The sequence below is a fragment of the Musca vetustissima genome, unplaced genomic scaffold, assembly GCF_032173495.1.
Source record: "Musca vetustissima isolate MV318-11 ecotype Yass unplaced genomic scaffold, APGP_CSIRO_Mvet_v1 utg39994, whole genome shotgun sequence".
NCBI classification, from domain to species: domain Eukaryota; kingdom Metazoa; phylum Arthropoda; class Insecta; order Diptera; family Muscidae; genus Musca; species Musca vetustissima.
The window spans coordinates 694-23,735 of NW_026872710.1; the positions used below are offsets into that span (position 1 = coordinate 694).

At 34.5% G+C, this 23,042-nt stretch overlaps 4 protein-coding genes across 4 annotated transcripts; 2 read left to right on the plus strand and 2 right to left on the minus strand.

Annotated features, from left to right (window-relative positions):
- Positions 1-280: 280 nt before the first annotated feature.
- LOC133337806 (glutathione S-transferase theta-1-like) lies at positions 281-1,490 on the minus strand. Its single transcript, XM_061546013.1, has 4 exons — positions 1,375-1,490; positions 1,190-1,292; positions 601-920; positions 281-438 (listed from the first exon to the last, which is right to left on the minus strand). Exons 1-4 carry the CDS (start codon positions 1,487-1,489, stop codon positions 281-283), a joined length of 696 nt encoding a protein of 231 aa, XP_061401997.1. The 5' UTR covers position 1,490.
- A 2,463-nt stretch (positions 1,491-3,953) lies between these two features.
- On the minus strand, positions 3,954-8,580 carry LOC133337817 (uncharacterized). Its single transcript, XM_061546024.1, has 3 exons — positions 8,282-8,580; positions 4,280-4,646; positions 3,954-4,211 (listed from the first exon to the last, which is right to left on the minus strand). Exons 1-3 carry the CDS (start codon positions 8,578-8,580, stop codon positions 3,954-3,956), a joined length of 924 nt encoding a protein of 307 aa, XP_061402008.1.
- Positions 8,581-18,234: 9,654 nt separating this feature from the next.
- Positions 18,235-19,310, plus strand: LOC133337858 (alpha-tocopherol transfer protein-like). Its single transcript, XM_061546072.1, has 3 exons — positions 18,235-18,545; positions 18,620-18,992; positions 19,056-19,310. Exons 1-3 carry the CDS (start codon positions 18,235-18,237, stop codon positions 19,308-19,310), a joined length of 939 nt encoding a protein of 312 aa, XP_061402056.1.
- Positions 19,311-20,462: 1,152 nt separating this feature from the next.
- Positions 20,463-22,711, plus strand: LOC133337869 (neuropeptide FF receptor 2). The gene is made up of 5 exons (XM_061546083.1): positions 20,463-20,480; positions 20,546-21,031; positions 21,085-21,234; positions 22,018-22,368; positions 22,520-22,711. Exons 1-5 carry the CDS (start codon positions 20,463-20,465, stop codon positions 22,709-22,711), a joined length of 1,197 nt encoding a protein of 398 aa, XP_061402067.1.
- The last annotated feature ends 331 nt before the right edge of the window (positions 22,712-23,042 follow it).

Here is a 23,042-nt window from a genome sequence, read left to right on the forward strand (position 1 = left end):
CAGCTCGTCTATAAAGACTCCCTTCAGCTTGTCTATAAAGACTCCCTTCAGCTCGTCTATAAAGACTCCCTTCAGCTCGTCTATAAAGACTCCCTTCAGCTCGTCTATAAAGACTCCCTTCAGCTCGTGTATAGGTGCATTATTTGATTTTATATTAACAATTTTATTTACATTTAAAAATTCAACAATTTATGATTTGAAGATCCATGTACATTTCCAAATTTTAGTCCTAAATAGTAAGTAACTAATCTCCAAATCAAATGGCAGTTTCATTATAATTTTAATTATCTTTAACTAATGAATTGTTTGCATTAAACGCCGCCAATTTTTCGACATACTTATGACCTTCATCATAGAATGGATTTGATTCTTCACGTACTCTGGCTAACCAATCAGTGATTTTGGGAAATTTCTTAGTGACATCGTAATTGCAGATTTCTAGAAAAGGAAAACAGTTCTTATTAGAATATTGGAATTATTAAATAATATTGAAATACAAAATAATATTGAATAAAATATCTAATTGAATAAAAACCGCAAGGTGAAAATTTTTAATACCACCTCAAATTGATGTACGACTCCATAAAATTTTTTACTCACTTGTCTGTTCAATTTCACATGCCCCAAATAGATCAGCCACGGTCAGAGCATTGCCGCTAACAAATTTTCTATCATTCAGCCACATTGTTTCCAAATATTTCAAATGTGTTTCCATTTCTTTACGAAATTTGGCAGCTTCTTCTGCAGTTGGTTTTTCAGCCATACCTCTCATGGGATATAACCATAGGCGGGCAAAATAGAAGGCACAACCATAACGTATAGACAAATGTTGCCATTCCAAAAATTCATCGACACGTGCACGTTCCTTAATATCCTTTGGGTAGAGTTTTTCACAGAATAAACCCTTATCGGATAAATATCTGAAAATGGAAAAGGAGATTAAAATAAGTGTTTTTTTAATATTGAAAGATAGGGGTTACTGATGTTTGCTTTAGATTTAAAAAATAGTTCAAATCTCTTATAAAAATACACAGAAATCACCTCAATCGCTACAAAACAATTTGTGGATCTTAAATATTTCCAATTTATTTTCTGAGGATAATTTCTTCACAAATCGGCAAAATGCTATCTGTAAAATTAGCAGAGTGCCTTTCCATTAGTTCCATTTATTAATTTCATAAATATTTACCTTAAAATCGCCACCGATTCACTCAAATGAAAATCCCCATCCACAATACATGGTACCTTTTGGAAGCGATTAATTTTCTTAAATGCCTCGGTCCGTTGTTCCACTGTAATAGAGATAACAGATAAGAAATTTGTATTTTGTTTTGTATTGATGTTTTTTGCTAGCAGTAATATTAACCTACTTACATTTTCTAAGTGCTACCGGACAATCTTCATAGGGTATTTTACCCATTTGCAGGGCAATCCATAAGGCACGGGATGGTTGCGATAGCAAATCATAGAAATATTTTACTTTAGACATGTTTTGAGATTAATTATTTCTAATTTTTTTTAATATGGAAATCTGTTCAGATTTGGTTCGACAGTTCTTTTTGGCAGATCACCTGCAAATCCCACTAGTTGTTAGCGGCGACTAAAGTTCAATTGGATTTTGGTTTTGTTTCGGCTGGAGTATGTGCTCTTAATAGTTTCTCTCTCTCTCCAATGAATGGTGTTGCCATTTTGGGATTTTTTGACCAAAAATACTAAAATATTGTTTGTATATAAAATCGATATTAATTGAATATTTAATTTTCTCTAATTTCGTAACTATGGTTTTAAAGGTTCCACCACTATTAGAAAAAAACAAAGTCCAGTTCCATTATCTTTTTGATTATTTTTAGAACATTTTTCTTATTTTTTTCTAAAATATTTAAAACTACCAATCTGGCAACTAAAATAGTTGTTTATGTCTCTCCCGAAAATATGTTCGGCACCGGCCCCAAAAATCAAAAGCTTTTTTATTAATAATAAAAACATGGCAAAAAGCTTATGTTAAGTGTTGCTAAATATACGGTGAAGCAAAAACGTGCTATTCTAGAAACCTAAATATTTTATGGACTTGTCGGAACCATGATACATGGTCTGTTCCAGAACCTGCAAGAATGTAAAATTTTTTTACTACGATAACAAATTTTCCTTTATGATATCGAAAAAATAGTAAAAAGTAGTAGATTCTTGCAGTACGGGAATAGACCAACAATATATAGGTATTTTATTATTAGCGCAGCTGACTATTCGATTAACTGTCAAAGTGCGACATTTCTACTTGAATTCGATGTGAAATGTTGTCAACCATCAGAATAGATAAAATTTGACACATGGTCGAATAAAAAACAGTAAGGAATGTTCAAAAGTCGGACGGGGCCGACTATATGATCTAAATCTGAAGCGATACCAACAAAACCTCGCATACATAAATTTGAACCTAATTCAGTACGCTGTGCAAAGTTTTGTCCCAATCGGCCTAAATTTCACTCTTTGGTGCTCCATTTACATAAAATCGGAAGAAACTATATATGGAAGCTATATATAACCTGAACCGATTTCAACAAAACATCGCATACCTCAATCTGGACCTAAGTCCGTACTCTGTGCAAAACTTTCTCTCAATCGGACCAATATTGCCAGTATGGTGCTCCATTTGCATAGATTCGAACGAAACATAGAATCGAACGAAAATCTAAATCTTAACCGATTTCAACAAAACTTCGCATACATCAATCTAGACCTAAGTCAGTACTCTGTGCAACATTTTGTCTCAATCGAACCAATATTGGGTGTTTGGTGCACCATTTACATAAAATCCCACGAAACTATATATGGTAGCTATATCTAAATCTGAACCGATTTCAACAAAACTTTGCATACATCAATCTAGACCTAATTCAATACTCTGTGCTAGATTTTTTCTCAATCGAACCAATATTGGGTGTTTGGTGCACCATTAACATAAAATCGCACTAAACTATATATGGTAGGTATATCTAAACCTGAACCGATTTTCTCCAATTTCAATAAGGTTCGTCCTTGGGCTAAATAAGTGATATGTGCCAAATTTCATCCAAATCGGATCATAAATGCGACCTGCACTTTGTTCATAAAAATACATGGAAGGAGGGACGTGCATAAATCGACGGGTATAAACAGAAGGGTATAAACAGATGTTTTTGTTTTGATATGACGCCTTATTACTGCATCATGGTCTGAACCAAAGTCAAATATATAAGGTCATCCATAGAGACCTGCTGGATATCAGCTGACTCTCAAGTTTACTGTCAAAATCTTCCATTATAAAAACGTAAACAACGCCAAAATTTGTCACATCAGACTTGAAAAAAAACAGCTGACTCTCGCTAGCTGGGTGAACTTATTAATAGATCTTGGTCGGAACTAAGGCCTATTAATAAGGTCATTCACGGAGACCAGCTGCTTCTCACGTTTACTGTCAGAATCGATTATTGTGAATTAACTCCCATTATGAAAACGTCCAAAATTTTTGACATTAGACTTGAGAAAAATCTGCATAGTATCGCTTGCTGGGTGACCTCATTATTAGATCTTGATAGAGTTTTATTTTTTTCACTCTAGCGGGTCTAGCTCGCTGGCAAGAACTGCGGCCACATAGGCTGAGGTCCCCAGGACAAGTTAGATTTTTTTATAACTAGAGGTCTTTTATAGAAAATCTTTCAGGAGGCATTTAAAAAATAGATTTTATTTTATTTCATAGAAAACCATAGTTTAGAAAAACATTCGAAACTTTTTCCATCTTCAAAAATTTAACTTATTTACCTTCTAACCCGCTTATCATTCCGTAAACAAATTTCAATACAAAGAAATGGTTTTATCAAAATCGTTTTTTAAACATTTTTTATTACAAATAAAATAAATAAGCGATAAAAAAACACAAAAACAATCAATTATGCAACAAAAATCGCACACACCCTCTAATCGATATCCAATTTACGGAATGAACCACTGGTACTACCACCAAACAAATCATTAATTCCATTTTCGCCTTGACGCAATTTTTCATCCACACCATACTGGTCATCCTCATCGAAATAGGATTTATAGGTCATCAAAAGTTTTTCATAATTCTTTTCGGATTCATCAAAACTGCTATTGGTGCCACCAAATTCAGCGGGTAAATACTCCTTGCCGATGGCTTGTTGTAAAGATTCCAAATTTGGGTGGATGTTGAGCTGGGAAAAATGAAAAAATAAGTCTCCATCTACAAGTAATCTAACCTCTCGTTCCGTCTCTCACTTACCAATTCCTTTTGCTTCATCACATTGCGTATGATCCCCAAAATAAGCTGCGCTTCCTTGGAGGCATTAACAATATGTGTACCCAACAAATTTGTTGGTATACCATATTCCAGTACCGATGACATTTGCCGGAACAAATTTGCTTCAAATTGTTTCAATATTCCAAATGGTATCTTCGAGAAATCCATAATCTCAATAACACCAGCAATATTCCAATTGTCATCGCTATTCGTTTCGATTTCACAACGCATTATATGAAAGCGGAAAATATCCTGCACGGTGTGTAGGGCAGGATTAATATTACCCATACGCATAACGTGTATACGTGGTCCACCGGGTCCTTTGGGCTTCGGCAGAGTACAGAAAATCCTAAACGATAAAAAGAGGAAGAACAAATAAGTTATAGGTTAAGTATGGATGGAATATATGTAGATGATCCTTAGGTACATGGACCTTTCCTAGATTAACTTCGTGGGAACTTGACAACATATTAAATCTATTGGAACAACCGGAAGGTCTTCATTTATATTCCAAATACTTTTAAGGGATCTTCTGAACATTCCAAAGATCTTTTGAACATAGACAGAATTTCGTTTGCAGATCTTTCTTATAAAGAAGACATTTTAAAGATCTTCAACAGACAAGGTCCTTTCAAACGTCCTCTGAACATACAATAACTTTTTTAAAGCGGTCTATAGACAATCTCACATTACCAGAAAGGTAACGGAAAGACAGAATAGGTCTTCTAAAGACTTAATGATCTCTAGAGATTGTCTGGAGAATATTTCTGAATACGGAAGAAGATCTTCAACAGACAAAAATTCATCCCCAAATATTGAAGAGTTCTTCGGAAGGGAATATAATACTCCTCTAAAGATGCAAGACCTTTCTGAGACGGGCAATAGTCAGACGATTCTAAAGTGGTCTTCGAAAGATAGAAAACTTTGAATAAATCTCGAAAGATAGAAAACCTTGAATAAATCTCGAATGATAGAATAGGTCTTCTACAGACAGAAGATCTTCAACAGACAAAAATTCATCCCCAAATATTGAAGAGTTCTTCGGAAGGGAATATAATACTCCTCTAAAGATGCAAGACCTTTCTGAGACGGGCAATAGTCAGACGATCCTAAAGTGGTCTTCGAAAGATAGAAAACCTTGAATAAATCTCGAAAGACAGAATAGGTCTTCTACAGAAAGAATGATGTGATCTCTATAAGCATTCTGGAGATTGAATTCCATTGACAATATCCTCCCAAGATCTTGAAGAGTTGTTTCGAAGAGCTTATTTAGGAAAAATGTCTTCCTGAACGAAATGACAGAGGTTAAGAGGTATCTGAAGACATACAGGTTAGCAAGGGTCTTCGAACGATAGAAAACCTTGGCGGAGTCCTCAGATGATAGACGACCCTTAACAGGCATTTTGAGGTTTCCTACAGACACATGGTCCTTCAGAGGTTTTCTGGAGATTAAAGTTCCTTAAGTAGTCTTTTTAAGATGTAATTCCTTTTAGATATCTTTTTGAAGATAGAATACTATTATAGGTATTCTACAGACGGAAAGTCCCCCCGAGATCCTAAAGAGGTCTTCTGAAGGGAAATGAAGACCATTTACAATTTCTTTTTTGAGGAAAAAGTATTTCAATTTTTCTAAGTATGGAAGATAGGAAGTTCGCCAGGAAACAATAGGAAACATCGAAAGGGTCTTCAAAAGATAGAAGACCCTTCTGGCCTCGAAAGGTTTTCTGAAGATATCATTTTTAGAAGACCTGATGCAAATTTTCGGAAGACATACAAAGTTGCAAGTACCTTCTGAAGGTATTTTCTGAAATCAGAGGATTTCACTGTCAGTTGTAGGTAATCTGTAGATAAAATATTGAGGTCTTCTGTTGACTGAAGTCCATAAAGACGCCTCATCAAAATAAAGAACTTTCAAGAAGCATTTGCATGATAAAAATAACTTCCAGAGATCTTCGGAATATAGAAGACATTTAAGAGGTTTTCTACAAAAACATTCAAGAGGTCTTCTAAAGATATTCGACCATCTACAGTTTTTCCAGAAACATTATGAAATTCGAAGACCTTCTTGGGGTATTCTAGTCCATCAAAGAAAAAAGAAGACCATAATCTAAAGGTAAAATACAGTCCGAGGTTTTTAAATATAAAAGGTTTTCCAGAATAACGGCTTCTTTAAAAAGAGAACCTTCAAGAACCTTCATGATAAAAATATAGAGGAATATAGAGAATACCATCCAAGGCCATCTAAAGATAGAATAACATAAGCGGTCTCCTCAAGAAAACTTCTGAAGGAATTGGACCTTCCGAATGCTTTCTGAAATTGAACAAGAGGTCATCTAAAGAAGGAAAACATACCAAATAGTCTCCAGAAAATAAATGATCATCGGGATGTCAAAAACCCTGAAGACCATCGAGAAGACAGACATAAACTAAAGATAGAAGCCTTTCAAGACGTCTTCGGAAAATAATAGAGTTTGCAGAGGTAATTTGAAGAAGGAAAACTTTCCAGAGACCTTCAGAAGATAAATCATATTGTGGATGTCTTCTTAAGTTAAGATGACTTCCATAGGTTTTCGAAAACTAGAAGAGGTCTTCACAAAAACTTGAAGGCCTTCGAAATGTCTTTCAGCTTTCTTCAGAGCTCGTCAGAAGACTCGAATCAAATTTCGGATGTCATCCAATGAACTTCAAAAGACAGAAAAAGTTTTTCAGAAAAACTAAAAATCTTCTCATCCTTTCAGGGGTCTTCAAAGCTCTTCAGAAAATAACCGATCTTCACAAAACCCTGAAGAACTTCGAGAGATCATTTACATAGAGAGGGCTTTCAAGATCATCTGAAGGTAGAAAGTCTTTCAGTTTTCTTCAGAGCTCGCCAGAAGACGAGTCAAATTTCGAATGTCTTCCAAAGGACATCGAAAAACAGAAGAGAGGTTTCAGAAAAACTGAAGATCTTCGTAGCCTTTCAGTGGTCTTCAAATAATTGATCTTCACAAAAACCTAAAGGCCTTCAACATATTTTACAAACAAAAGTCTTTTAAGATATTCCGAAGATAGAAAATCTCTCAGTTTTCTTCAGAGCTCGCCAGAAGACGAATTACGTTCCGGATATATTCCAAACGGCTTAGAGAAACAAAAGAGATTTTTCAAATAAACAAACTGAGAACCTTTTAGTGCTATTCAAAGCTCTTTAGAAGATAACTGATCTTCACAGAACCCCGAAAACATTCGAGAGCTCATTTACGGAGAGAGGACTTTCAGGATCATCTGATGGAAGCTTTTCAGTTTTCTTCGGAGCTTGCCAGAAGATCAATGATATTCCGGAGGTCTTCCAAACGTCATCGAAACACAGAAGAGGTTTAAAAAAAACTGAAGTCCTTCTATTCGACTTTAACAGACAAGAGATAGTCTGGAGATACAAAACATTCAAGAGGTCTTCTATAGGCGTAGCAATTATAAGATTTCTTTTATAAACCGAATATATTTGAAAAGAACTTCCACAACAGCTGTTTTATAGACGAGTATATGCAGAGGACTTTTTCAAGTCCTCTCCTATATAAAAAGATTTTTTAATGATTAAAAAATATTTCCCAAAAATACGTTGGGAAGTTCTTCAGTCCAAAAACATCATAGAGAGGGAATCCTTGGTTGAGTACTTACTAAGGTCTCTTGCAGTAAAATCCTTACGTATCCTTGCTTGAGTACTTAATAAGTTCCCTTGAAATAGAATCCTACAGCATCCTTGCTTGAGTACTTACTAAGGTATCTTACAGTAGAATCCTTCCTTTTTGTTTTGCCTGACTACAAAAACGATTTACGTTCCGATAAAAAATATTTCCCAATCACTGATCACGTTTCTTTATTATTTTTTACGGGTCAATCACATTTCCATCATCACTCAAATAAATGCCCCCAAAATCCCAAACACCCACTAATCTACACAACGATACATCCCTCCCCTCCACCATTAATCAAAACATGCTTACTCACCCCGATCTGGCAATATCGATAATCTTATCATCAATATGTCTTGATTTCAACAGATCTTTAGCCGATGATTTGTAGGTATAAAAATAGTCGATACGTTTCTTGGCACTCTCCAGGCTATATTTACAAAATCTTAAGAATGCAATTAAAAATTGATCATCGGTGCGGGCCTTCAGGTGGGGTTCCTTTTTAATCCATTCACGCAGGGCTTCCAAATCGGCAGGAATTCGTGATTTCACTTCATTTAATTCCGTGCGGGCAATTTCTTCAAGTTCAGGATTTAGGGGTCTTAGTTGAGCCATTTCGATTTTTTGTATTTTATTTATTAATTTTTAAATTCTCTGTGAGGTTGCGGAGCCCACCGATAACTTTTTCGCCTCTGTGCAAATCCGAATTATAACTGTTTTTACTTCGATATTTTTTGAAGCTAAAAAGCGGTGTTTTTTCGCCGGTATGGGAAGATAGAGGCATTTATTCTATACTGCTGTTTTTTTCTTTGTCATACATTCTCTGATACATATCCGATACATGTATATATCATATGCAGACATACAAACAAACATTCGTTTCTTTAACGCTATTTAAATTGATAAGATATTGTCGCTGGCCGATTAATTGTATCGAAACAAACAAATAATAAAATATTCGTTTATGTTTATCGTGAATAATTTCAGAATACACGAAGAAAAATTAGCGCAGGGCGAAGTTCGAAAATCTTCTTTTAAAATCCACGCCTTGTATAGACCCTAAAAGAAATCTTCTTTTAAAATCCACGCCTTGTATAGACCCTAAAAGAAATCTTCTTTTAAAATCCACGCCTTGTATAGACCCTAAAAGAAATCTTCTTTTAAAATCCACGCCTTGTATAGACCCTAAAAGAAATCTTCTTTTAAAATCCACGCCTTGTATAGACCCTAAAAGAAATCTTCTTTTAAAATCCACGCCTTGTATAGACCCTAAAAGAAATCTTCTTTTAAAATCCACGCCTTGTATAGACCCTAAAAGAAATCTTCTTTTAAAATCCACGCCTTGTATAGACCCTAAAAGAAATCTTCTTTTAAAATCCACGCCTTGTATAGACCCTAAAAGAAATCTTCTTTTAAAATCCACGCCTTGTATAGACCCTAAAAGAAATCTTCTTTTAAAATCCACGCCTTGTATAGACCCTAAAAGAAATCTTCTTTTAAAATCCACGCCTTGTATAGACCCTAAAAGAAATCTTCTTTTAAAATCCACGCCTTGTATAGACCCTAAAAGAAATCTTCTTTTAAAATCCACGCCTTGTATAGACCCCGAAAGAAATCTTCTTTTAAAATCCACGCCTTGTATAGACCCGGAATAAAGTATTCTTTAAAAATCGACGCCTTGTATAGACCAGGAAAAAATATTCTTCAAAAATCCACGCCTTGTATAGACCCCGAAAAAAGTATAGTCCCCAAAAAAATCTGATAGTCCTTCAATTCTTCCAAGACCCCAATTTTTTTTCTGCGTGTGTTTATCAGCAGACATGGTCATATGCACACAAAATTTGCGATTATAACCTGTCATGGTCCAACAAGTGGGGTCCATAAAAAAAAACTTTTCATACTTTGCCTCTTTTTGTTGTTGTTGTCGCCTATTCGAATATGTACTAAACATGACAAACTAAATGCGAATTTTTCTTTTATCATTTCACATGAACCCCATCAACAACAAAAACGTATGAATTTCTTCATAAAGGTTGTATATTGATTGTTAGCATTTATGAACGATTACGCTGACATATATATACACACAATTTGTGTATATATGTATGTGAATAGCATTACTATGCAAAAAATATATACTAAGTATCCAATATGTTTGGGAATATTGTGTATATTGCGTCAGGTGGTTTTCTTGTGCGAAAAAAAAAATAAATATCAGACAAAAAATATATATTGCACATTGAAAAAATGGCATGAGTGGCACAGTGGGTTCAAACAAATGCAAATATTCAATACAAATTTACAACTTTATAAATAAAATAAGAGGATAACATAATAGAATATTTTGTGGTTCTTCATGAGTACTTAGTAAGGTCTCTTGCAGTAGAATTCTTCCGTATCCTTCCATGAGCACTTACAAAGGTCTCTTGCTGTAAAATCCTTCAGTATCCTTTCATGAATACTTACTTAGGTCCCTTGCAATAAAATCCTTACGTATTCTTGCCTGAGTACTTACTTAGGTCCCTTGCAGTAAAATCCATCTATATCCTTGCTTGAATACTTTCTAAGGTCTCTTAAAGTAGAATCCTTCCGTATACTTGCTTGAGTATTTACTTAGGTATCTTGCGTTTGAATCCTAATCCTTGCTTGAATACTTACTAAGGTCTCTAGCGGTAGAATCCGTTCGTATCATTGCTTGAATACTTACTAAGGTCTCTTACAGTAGAATCCTTCCTTATCCTTGCTTGAGTACTTACTAAGTTCCCCTGGAATATAATCCTGTAGCATTCTTACTTAAGGGGACCCCCCCATTCTCGGTGTCAAAATTTTTTTTGATTTAATTCGAATCTACTCTAATTCTAGAATGTTCCTACAAAATTTCAAGTAAAAATCTCAAGAACTCTTGAAGATATAGCCGATTTATTGTGTCAGCATCAAGTGGCGGCTAAAGGGCTTCTCAAACTTTAAACGCGTTTTTCTCAAAACGAATGGCGGGCACGATAACTCAAAAACTAGTAATCCAATCGGTTTCAAATTTTGACACGTTTCTCTGGGAGTGTGTAGCTCTCGTATGAACTAGGATAAAGCCAATCGGTGAAAATCTTCCTTATTTTTTAACTTAGTTTGTGGTAAAAAATAGGCGATTTTCCATAAAAAAATTTTCAAAGTTCCGCCATTTTGTTAATTGTTGTGCGAAGTCAATAATCCTAGTTCATACGAGAGCCAGACATGTCCTCTTTCTAACACAGTTGGAATTTTCGGATTCCGATGTTCCAGTGAGGAGTTATCATGCCCGCCATCGAAAATATGGACTTTTCTTTGAACCCAAAAAACAACAACAAAACAACAACAACAAATTTTGGTAAATTATTTTTCTTCCTTTTTAAATCTTCAAATATATATGTGCCAAGTTACAAACCTTAACAAGCATTGGTATTCATTTACCAGCCCATTTAAAATCTTAAAAATAAAAAATCGAGAATGGGGGGGTTCCCTTAAGTACTTACTAAGGTCTCCTGCAGTAGAATCCTTTCGTGTACTTGATTGAGTTGTTCCTGTGAACATGTGGAGATATGTTACGTATAGATGTAATTGTAGAAGTCTCTTAAATAAATATCACAAACACTCACAGATCTCCAAAGAAAAGAATCTATGGTCAGGATGACTTTTTCGTGTGTACCTTTTCGAATTGGCTAAAATTTAATTTTTGAGCTTAAATTAGATAGCAAATATTCCTACAAAATATTTTCAAATATTGGTCCACTTATTCAACATATAGATTAAGGTTAGGTTGACCATCACATGTCCAATACTACACCTAAGCCTGTAAGTGGCGTGTTGTGCACTCTAGATAAGAAATAATTTTAGAAGAAGTCCTCTTTGTATTTGATTGTCCTAAATTTCTAGGAATTATCTTTTGTTTCTGAAATCCTTCATTTTTTTATTTACACCTCCTATGGTAGGTCACGCCTTTTGTAGTTCCCGGAAAAAAAAATTCTTTAAGAAAACCACGCCTTTTGTAGTCCCCGAAAAAATATTCTTTAAGAAATCCACGCCTTTTGTAGTCCCCGAAAAAAGATTCTTTAAGAAATCCACGCCTTTGTTAGTCCCCGAAAAAATATTCTTTATAAAATCCACGCCTTTTGTAGTCCCCGAAAAAATTTTCATTAAGAAATCCGCGCCTTTTGTAGTCCCCGAAAAATTTTTCTTTAAGAAATCCGCGCCTTTTGTAGTCCCCGAAAAAATATTCCTTAAGAAATCCATGCCTTTTGTAGTCCCCGAAAAAAAATTCTTTAAGAAATCCATGCCTTTTGTAGTCCCCGAAAAAATATTCTTTAAGAAATCCACGCCTTTTGTAGTCCCCGAAAAAAATATTCTTTAAGAAATCCACGTCTAGGTCCCCGAAAAAAATATTCTTTAAGAAATCCACGCCTAGGTCCCCGAAAAAATATTCTTTAAGAAATCCACGCCTAGGTCCCCGAAAAAATATTCTTTAAGAAATCCACGCCTAGGTCCCCGAAAAAAATATTCTTTAAGAAATCCACGCCTAGGTCCCCGAAAAAAATATTCTTTAAGAAATCCACGCCTAGGTCCCCGAAAAAAATATTCTTTAAGAAATCCACGCCTAGGTCCCCGAAAAAAATATTCTTTAAGAAATCCACGCCTAGGTCCCCGAAAAAAATATTCTTTAAGAAATCCACGCCTTTTGTAGTTCCCGAAAAAAATATTCTTTAAGAAATCCACGCCTTTTGTAGTTCCCGAAAAAAATATTCTTTAAGAAATCCACGCCTTTTGTAGTTCCCGAAAAAAATATTCTTTAAAAAATATTATTTAAGAAATCCACGCCTTTGTCCCCGAAAAATATTCTTTAAGAAATCCACGCCTTTTGTAGTTCCCGAAAAAAATATTCTTTAAAAAATATTATTTAAGAAATCCACGCCTTTGTCCCCGAAAAATATTCTTTAAGAAATCCACGCCTTTTGTAGTTCCCGAAAAAAATATTCTTTAAAAAATATTATTTAAGAAATCCACGCCTTTGTCCCCGAAAAATATTCTTTAAGAAATCCACGCCTTTGTCCCCGAAAAAATATTCTTTGTCCCCAAAAAAATATTCTTTAAGAAATCCACGCCTTGGTCTCCGAAAAAATATTCTTTAAGAAATCCACGCCTTGGTCCCCGAAAAAATATTCTTTAAGAAATCCACGCCTTGGTCCCCGAAAAAATATTCTTTAAGAAATCCACGCCTTGGTCCCCAAAAAAAATATTCTTTAAGAAATCCACGCCTTTCGTAGTTCCCGAAAAAATATATTCTTTAAGAAATCCATGCCTTTTGTAGTCCTCGAAAAATCCTTCAATAAATAGTAAAAAATTAAAATCCTTCAATAAATAGTAAACATTGACTACTTATTATAATTTGCACCTATCTTAATGATAATTGGCGCCCAACTGATTTATGTGTACCAATGATTAAATACCAACCGCTTTGGTATTCACAATAGACCTGTTCAGTAATTTTTTACAATTGACTGATTTCCTATTCTATTCTACTACTATACCAATGTTATTAAATAAAAGGAATCACTGCTATATTTTTATACCCTTCACCACACTGTGGTACAGGTTATTATGGCTTTGTGCATACGTTTGTAACAGGCAAAAGGAAACGAGATAGACACATGGTTCCTTTGGATAATATGCATAGAATCACTTTCTAAGTCGATTTATGCAAGTCCGTCCGTTTGTCTGTCCATGTATTTTTGTGAGCAAATTAAAGGTCGCATTTATGATCCGAATTGGATGAAATTTGGCACAGCACATTTGTTTGGCCCAAGGACGAACCCTATTGAAATTGGGAAAAATCGGTTCAGATATAGATATAGCTCCCATATATATATTTAACCGATTTAATGTAAACGGTCCCTATATATCTTTCGATTTGCACGAAATTTGGTACAGCCTAATCATTTAGGTCTAGAATGATGTCTGCCAAGTTTCGTGAAAATCGGTCAAGATTTAGATATAGCTCCCATATATAGTTTCGTCCGATTTCATGTAAATGGTGCCCCAAAGTCCCTATATATCTTTCGATTTGCACGAAATTTGGCATAACGTATTGAATCAAGCCTAGAGTAATGTCTGCCAAATTTCGAGAATATCGGTTCAGATTTAGATATAGCTCCCATATATAGTTTCGCCCGATTTCATGTAAATGGTAAACCAAAGTCCCTATATATCCTTCGATTTGCACGAAATTTGGCATAACGTACTGAATTGAGCCTAGAGTGATGTCTGCCAAGTTTCGAGAAAATCGGTCCTAATTTAGATATAGCTCCCATATATAGTTTCGTTCGATTTTATGTAAATGGTGCACCAAAATCCCTATATATCTTTCGATTTGCAGGAAATTTGGCATAACGTACTGAATTGAGCCTAGAGTGATGTCTGCCAAGTTCCGAGAAAATCGGTCCTGATTTAGATATAGCTCCCATATATAGTTTCGTTCGATTTTATGTAAATGGTGCACCAAAGTCCCTATATATCCTTCGATTTGCAGGAAATTTGGCATAACGTACTGAATTCAGCCTACAGTGATGTCTGCCAAGTTTTGAGAAAATCGGTCCTGATTTAGATAAAGCTCCCATATATAGTTTCGTCCGATTTCATGTAAATGGTGCACCAAAGTCCCTATATATCCTTCGATATGCACGAATTTTGGCATAACGTACTGAATTGAGCCTAGAGTGATGTCTGCCTTGTTTCGTGAAAATCGGCCTAGATTTAAATATAGCTCCCATTTATTATAGATTGATTTTAAATAATTGACGCACCAAGGAACCATTAGGAACAAAACGTTCTCAAATTAGTATAACCTAAGCTGTGACAAGTTTGTTTGAAATCGCTTAATATGTGGATAGAGCTTCCATATATATTTTCGCCCGATTTCAAGTAAATCGGGGATCAAACTCCTCATGTTAGTCAGATTGACATCAAATTTTGCACAACTTACAAAATTGAGCATAGAATTGCGTAGTTGCGTTTTCTAGAAGTACAGATATAGCTGAACGGATGACCTATTTATATTTGTTTGAAGTCGATTTACATACTTTTGTCCCATTGTAACAAACGAATGACATGTTTATGGATAGATCTAGGTAGATTCACATTTAGGTAAATATCACATATTTTATTTCATCCAATTTCATGTTAATAGTCCTGTTTAATATACCCATAGTGGTGAAGGGTATCATATAGTCGGCCCCGTCCGACTTTACTACTTTCCTTACTGTTTTTTTTTAATTTTATGACCAAAGTGATTATTGGCGCCCAACTGATTCATGTGTACCAATGATCAGTTCTTTTTGTCAGTATACCAATATTATTAAAAGGAGTAAACACTGCTATTTTTTTAATCTTATTACCTAAGTGATTATTGGCGCCCAACTGATTCATGTGTATCAATGATCAGTTTTTTTTTTACCAATATGCCAATGTTATTACAAGAAGGATAGACTGCTAAATTTGTTTTTAAATTTTATTACCCAAATCTATAGAAATTTGTAGACTTGTGTAATCAGAAGTACATATTCAGATTAATTTTCTTATGTTTATTTTCAAAATCCGTCCTGTAATGTGTGAGATATCATTCTTAGATTAGTCGGATAACAATTGTTTTAAAATCAATAAAAGTATTATTTCTTATCAAAATTTCACCCACAATCTTTAAATTTGCTTTACAAAGGTCGTCATGTACCCATCACATACAACATTTACTGTCCTCCACACTGAAAACAAAAACGGAACGCTTCAAACTTATCACAAATAATTTTTGCCAACAAACAAATGTTCTGCTAATAATAATATACCATAGTTTAGCCTTGCGAACTTGACTACAACAACAAGAACCAGTAAGGAAAGTAGTAAAGTCGGACGGGGCCGACTATATGATACCCTTCACCACTATGGGTATATTAAACAGGACTATTAGCATGAAATTGGATGAAATAAAATATGTGGTATTTATCTAAATGTGAATCTACCTAGATCTATCCATAAAGTATGTAAATCGACTTCAAACAAATATAAATAGGTCATCCGTTGGGCTATGTCTGTAATTCTAGAAAACGCAACTACGTTATTCTATGCTCAATTTTGTACGATGTGCAAAATTTGATGTCAATCTGACTAACATGAGGAGTTTGATGTCCAATTTACTTGAAATCGGGCGGAAATATATATTTGGAAGCTCTAACCAAATATTAAGCGATTTCAAACAAACTTGTCACAGGTTAGGTTATACTAATTTCAGAACGTTTTGTTCCTATTGGTTCTTTGGTGCGTCAATTACTTAAAATCAATCTATAATAAAAGGGAGCTATATCTAAATCTGGACCGATTTTCACAAAACAAGGCAGACATCACTCTAGGCTCAAGTCAGTACGTTATGCGAAATTTCGTGCAAATCGAAGGACATATAGGCACTTTGGTGCACCATTTACATGAAATCGGACGAAACAATCGAAAGATATATAGGGACTTTGGAGCACCATTTACAAGAAATCGGACGAAACTATATATGAGAGCTATATCTAAATCTGGACCGATTCTCACGAAATTTGGCAGACATCATTCTAGACCTAAATAATTAGGCTGTACCAAATTTCGTGCAAATCGGAAGATATATAGGGACTTTGGGCACCATTTACATAAAATCGGACGAAACTATATATGGGAGATATATCTACATCAGGACCGATTTTCATGAAACTTGGCAGACATCATTCTAGGCTAAGTTAAGTACGTTATGCCAAATTTCGTGCAAATCGAAAGATATATAGGGACTTTGGGGCACCATTTACATGAAATCGGACGAAACTATATATGGGAGCTATGTCTAAATTTGGACCGATTTTCTCGAAAGTTGGCAGACATCATTCTAGGCTCAATTCAGTACGTTATGCCAAATTTCGTGCAAATCGAATGATATATAGGGACTTTGGGGCATCATTTACATGAAATCGGACGAAACTATATATGGGAGCTATATCTAAATTTGGACCGATTTTCTCGACAGTTGGTAGACATCATTCTAGGCTCAATTCAGTACGTTATGCCAAATTTCGAGCAAATCGAAAGATATATAGGGACTTTGGGGCACCATTTACTTGAAATCGGACGAAACTATATATGGGAGCTATATCTAAATCTGGACCGATTTTCACGAAACTTGTCAGACATCATTCTAGGCTCAATTCAGTACGATTTCTTGCGATTTGCACGAAATTTGGCATATTTCGTGCAAATCGAAAGGTATATAGGGACTTTGGGGCACCATTTACATGAAATCGGACGAAACTATATATGGGAGCTATGTCTAAATTTGGACCGATTTTCTCGAAAGTTGGCAAACATCATTCTAGGCTCAATTCAGTACGTTATGCCAAATTTCGTGCAAATCGAAGGATATATAGGGACTTTGGGGCACCATTTACATGAAATCCGACGAAACTATATATGGGAGCTATATCTAAATTTGGGCCGATTTTCTCGAAAGTTGGCAGACATTATTCTAGGCTCAATTCAGTACGTTATGCCAAATTTCGTGCAAATCGAAAGATATATAGGGACTTTGGGGCACCATTTACATGAAATCGGACGAAACTATATATGGGAGCTATATCTAAATCTGGACCGATTTTCACGAAACTTGGCAGACATCATTCTAGACCTAAATGATTAGGTTGTACCAAATTTCGTCCAAATCGAAAGATATATAGGGACCGTTTACATTAAATCGGTTAAATATATATATGGGAGCTATATCTAAATCTGAACCGATTTTTCCCAATTTCAATAGGGTTCGTCCTTGGGCCGAATAAGTGACCTATGCCAAATTTCATCCAATTCGGATCATAAATGCGACCTGTACTTTGTTTACAATTTAACATGGACAGACAGACAGACGGACGGACGGACGGACATGCATAAATCGACTTAGAAAGTGATTCTATGCATATTCTCAAAAGGAACCATGGGTCTATCTCGATTATTTTTGCCTGTTACAAACATATGCACAAAGACATAATACCCTGTACCACAGTGTGGTGAAGGGTATAAAAAGCTTATCAGAAAAAACAATAACAACAACATCCAAAAATATTAATTGCTTTCAATTGACCAGTTCGGATAACAACTATTCTTTGTGTTTAGAAGAAGAAAATAGTCTTAAATTCTGTTCGCAACACTTAAGACTTTCGTAACCTGGGCTAAGAAATGACGGCCGCTACATTAAAAATACGTCCCCTTAACGATGCCTTGAAAAAAGTGGCCAAAGAAGAGTTGAATGAAGTGGAAAGTCGCATAGCTGAAGATATTGAAGCTCTGAGGACATGGTTGGAGAAGCAACCCCACATTAAGGCCCGCACAGATGATCAATTTTTGGTCTCGTTTTTAAGAGGATGTAAATATAGTTTGGAAAAGACCAAATCGAAAGTGGATTATTTCTATACGATTAAGACCATGATGCCGGAATTGTTTGCCCGCAATACCATGGATGAGAAATCGATTAATTTGTGTAGATCAGGGTGAGTTTTTGTGGAGAAAGGGAGAGAGAGAGTACTTGAAATAATAACAAATTCTTCCATATTATCTTTGGCAGAACCTATGTCCGTTTACCCAAACCCTTGGGTGAGGGTGGTCCACGCATCCAACTCACAAACTATTCGAAATTTGATCCCAAACTATTTACAATTTTGGATTTGTTCCGTTTCCAAAATTTACTTATGGACTGGCAGATCTACAATGATGATAACTGTATTGTCAGTGGCTATATTGAAATTATTGACTTGACCAAATTGAGCCTCTCCTTTTTGACTCAATTCGATCCTATGTTAATTAAGAAATTGGGAGTTTTTACCGAAAAGGCAGCTCCGATGCGTTTCAAGGGTGTCCATTTGGTTAATTGTCCAAAGGAAGCCCAAACCGTTTTGAATTTGGCCCGCAGCATGATGAGTGAAAAGTTACAGAAACGTGTAAGTATTGAAATCGTTACTTCGGAACTTTGAATACCTTAATTGTATGAAAATCTTTCTCAGTTCTATGTCCACAAATCCCTCGAGGATCTTTACAAAATTATACCCAAAGAATATCTGCCCGTTGAATATGGCGGCACAAATGGTACAATTCCCGAATTAATTGAAGAAACCGAAAAGAATCTGTTGGCCCTGAATGATTATTTTGCCGAAGAGGATAAATATGGTGTTGATGAGCGATTGCGAACGGGTAAAAAGGTGGATATGGATTCACTGTTTGGTATTGAGGGTTCATTCCGCAAGTTGGATATTGATTAAAACATTATAAGGAGATTATTTGTAGTTGTAAATTTTGTAAATAAAGAAGAAAACTCTACGAAAAAACATTAAAAAACATCTAAGCATTTTGTACTCCCCGAAAAAATATTCTTTAAAAAATGCAGGCCTTTTGTACTCCCCAAAAAAATATTCTTTAATAAATTCAGGCCTTTTTTACTTCCTGAAAAATATTCTTAAACAAATCCTTTTGTACTTCCCGAAAAAATATTCTTTAATAAATTCAGGCCTTTTTTACTTCCTGAAAAATATTCTTAAACAAATCCTTTTGTACTTCCCGAAAAAATATTCTTTAAAAAATCCAGGCCTTTTTTACTTCCTGAAAAATATTCTTAAACAAATCCTTTTGTACTTCCCGAAAAAATATTCTTTAAAAAATCCACGCCTAAGCTAGGCCTTGAAAAAATATTCTTTTAAAAATCCACGCCTATGCTAGGCCTTGAAAAAATATTCTTTTAAAAATCCACGCCTATGCTAGGCCTTGAAAAAATATTCTTTTAAAAATCCACGCCTATGCTAGGCCTTGAAAAAATATTCTTTAAAAAATCCACGCCTAAGCTAGGCTTTGAATCATTATTCTTTAAAAAATCAACGCCTTAGATAGGCCTTGAAAAAATATTCTTTAAAAAATCCCCACCTTATATAGGCCTTGAAAAGATGATTGAAAAAGTTTGTCAGGAACAATTCCGAGTTCCTTGATCTCCTACTGTGCCATTGATATCTATTCCCCAAATTTCCGATTCATCCCGTTACAATCGCCCTCCATATTTAATTGAATGTAAAATATGTGTGTATTGTCAATATTTTATTAGTCCTTCAAATACATTAAACTCCGCGAAATGTGTCATTATATGGATTGACAGAAGCTCTTGGCATCCCTCCACCAACCTATCTGTACAACTGATAAAACGTTAATGGAAATGATAACAGGTTGACTGATGATGGAGACAATTTGGTACCAAATAAAGCAATAAACAGATGGTGTCTCGAACAGACCTAATTAAATCAGAATGCTACCAGAATTATTCCAACCTTCGAATAGAGTGGTAATATAATAGTGACAACAATAATTCCGAATTTTTGCAAGATGTTAAACTTACGTTGTGCTAATTAATGACAAACCAGCCAGACAAAATGTCGGACGATAGCCAGGTATGCCCACAAATATTTTGGTTCAATTTTTCCTGCAAATATAATTTTCTTTTGTTCCCCTTTAGTTCGATTTCAGCAAATGGGATTTCCCCGAGGATCGCATATGGCTACACATTCCGGAATCGGAGATGATCATAAAAATCTGTACCTTTGTACCGGTTTTGATTTTCGGTTTAATTGGCAATTATATTATCGTACGTTTGATTGTTAAAAATCGGGCCTTGAGAACTCCAACAAATTTAATTATTGCCAATATGGCAGTGGCGGATTTATTAACCCTGTTAATATGTCCCTCGATGTTTCTCATAAATGATTTCTATCAAAATTATTTACTCGGATCAGTTGGCTGTAAATTGGAAGGATTTTTGGAGGGGGCATTTTTAATAACAGCCGTGTTGAACCTTTCTGCGGTGAGCTATGATCGTTTAACGGCCATTGTTTTGCCAAGTGAGGCCCGTTTGACAATGAGAGGAGCCAAAATTGTCATATTCTTTACATGGTTGGCAGGGATTTTGATAGCCTTGCCATTGGCCATATATCGAACATATAAGGTGAGATTCGGAATGGTCACTTATTTGTATTTTTTGTATTTTAAAAAATCGTTTTTCAGGTTCGTCATTGGAAAAACTTCACGGAGATGTATTGTAAAGAAAATCCCAATATTTTACCAAAATACTGGTATGTTCTAATAACGGTAATGGTTTGGTTGCCCTTGGCCATAATGCTGATTTGTTATACGGCTATATTTTATAAGGTGAGATGGATTTTTTAAGAATATTTTTCAAGGCCTACCTAAGGCGTGGATTTTTTAAAGATTATTTTTTCGATGCCTACCTAAGGTGTGGATTTTTTAAAAATATTTTTTCAAGGACTACCTAAGGCGTGGATTTTTTTTAAAATATTTTTTTCAAGGCCTACCTATGGCGTGGATTTTTTAAAGAATATTTTTTCAAGGCCTACCTAAGGTGTGGATTTTTTAAAGAATTTTTTTCAAGGCGTGGATTTTTTAAAGAATTTTTTTTTTCAATGCGTGGATTTTTAAAAAAAAATTTTTTTCAAGTCGTGGATTTTTCAAAGAATTTTTTTCAAGGCGTGGATTTTTTAAAACATTTTTTTCAAGGCGTGGATTTTTTAAAAAAAAATTATTCAAGGCGTGTATTTTTTAAAGATTTTTTTTTTAATGCGTGGATTTTTTAAAGAATTTTTTTTTCAAGTCGTGAATTTTTTAAAGAATTTTTTCAAGGCGTGGATTTTTTAAAGAATTTTTTCAAGGCGTGGATTTTTTAAAGAATTTTTTCAAGGCGTGGATTTTTTAAAGAAATTTTTTTTAAGGCGTGGATTTCTTAAAGATTTTTTTTTTAAGGCGTGGATTTTTTAAAGTATTTTTTTAAGGCGTGGATTTCTTAAAGAATTTTTTTAAGGCGTGGATTTTTTAAAGAATTTTTTTAAGGCTTGGATTTTTTAAAGAATTTTTTTTTTCAAGATGCAACAAAGCTTAGAGTTTATTTTAATATGTTTTCAAATTTATCCCCCACAGTTGGATCGTTATGAAAAACGTGTCCTAAATCGTGAACACCCCCTGACAGTATCGTACAAAAAAACTGTGGCTCGAACCCTATTCATAATTACCATCGTATTTGTCGTTCTACGTTTACCCTTTACCATATTGGTGATAATGCGTGACCGTATTATTGCCAATACAGAAAGTATGATAAAAAGTAGCTTTCGTATATTTTGGTATATCTCACAATATCTGATGTTTCTGAATGCTGCTATCAATCCGGTAATTTATGGCTATACTAATGATAATTTTCGAAGGGCCTATGAACAATTGCCGCTGTGTAAATCATGTTGCAGTCCAAAAACGAAGCTGCCAAAACCGAAACATGTAAGTCAGTCAAATAAATAAAAATATAATTTATTTCGAAATTCAAAAAGAGGGTTTTAATTAAATTTTAAATTAAAATACAATTTAAAATGTGGATACCAATTTTATGTTTAGATTTTTCACCTTTTTATTCCCTATATTTTATTTTTAGACTTTATGGAAATCGGTAAATATGTGGCTTCGTAAAAATCTATGTTGTTTCAAAACCACCAATGATTTCACCGGCAGTCTGCGGAATCAGAATTTGAACGTAGGCTTCATCAATGATACCATCGAAGCGGACAAAGTGGTTCAAAATAAACCTAAAGGCTCTGGAAATTCAACAATTGAAGAACATATATAATTATGTAAAATTTATTATAAAAATAAATAATAGGAACACAGTATGTTTGATAATCGATTTTTTTAAAGAATATTTTTTTAAGGCATAACTAAGGCGTGGATTTTTTAAAGAATATTTTTTCAAGGCATAACTAAGGCTTCGATTTTTTAAAGAATATTTTTTCAAGGCCTATCTAAGGCGTGGATTTTTTAAAGAATTGTTTTCAAGGCCTATCTAAGGCGTGGATTTTTTAAAGAATATTTTTTCAAGGCCTATCTAAGGCTTGGATTTTTTAAAGAATATTTTTTCAAGGCATAACTAAGGCGTGGATTTTTTTAAAGAATATTTTTTC

Excerpts from the sequence above, each read along its gene's own strand:
- LOC133337869 (XM_061546083.1), top strand. Across the intron at positions 21,032-21,084 it reads CCATATATCGAACATATAAG|TTTCAGGTTCGTCATTGGAA; the intron begins GTGAGATTCGGA and ends TAAAAAATCGTT. Across the intron at positions 22,369-22,519 it reads AGCTGCCAAAACCGAAACAT|ACTTTATGGAAATCGGTAAA; the intron begins GTAAGTCAGTCA and ends TTTTATTTTTAG.
- LOC133337806 (XM_061546013.1), bottom strand. The coding sequence starts at position 1,489 with ATGTCTAAAGTAAAATATTTCTATGATTTGCTATCGCAACCATCCCGT. Across the intron at positions 1,293-1,374 it reads TCCGGTAGCACTTAGAAAAT|TGGAACAACGGACCGAGGCA; the intron begins GTAAGTAGGTTA and ends TCTCTATTACAG. Across the intron at positions 921-1,189 it reads GAATCGGTGGCGATTTTAAG|ATATTTATCCGATAAGGGTT; the intron begins GTAAATATTTAT and ends TTCCATTTTCAG.
- LOC133337858 (XM_061546072.1), top strand. The coding sequence starts at position 18,235 with ATGACGGCCGCTACATTAAAAATACGTCCCCTTAACGATGCCTTGAAA. Across the intron at positions 18,546-18,619 it reads ATTAATTTGTGTAGATCAGG|AACCTATGTCCGTTTACCCA; the intron begins GTGAGTTTTTGT and ends TATCTTTGGCAG. Across the intron at positions 18,993-19,055 it reads GTGAAAAGTTACAGAAACGT|TTCTATGTCCACAAATCCCT; the intron begins GTAAGTATTGAA and ends AATCTTTCTCAG.
- LOC133337817 (XM_061546024.1), bottom strand. The coding sequence starts at position 8,580 with ATGGCTCAACTAAGACCCCTAAATCCTGAACTTGAAGAAATTGCCCGC. Across the intron at positions 4,647-8,281 it reads ATCGATATTGCCAGATCGGG|GATTTTCTGTACTCTGCCGA; the intron begins GTGAGTAAGCAT and ends TTTATCGTTTAG. Across the intron at positions 4,212-4,279 it reads TGATGAAGCAAAAGGAATTG|CTCAACATCCACCCAAATTT; the intron begins GTAAGTGAGAGA and ends CATTTTTCCCAG.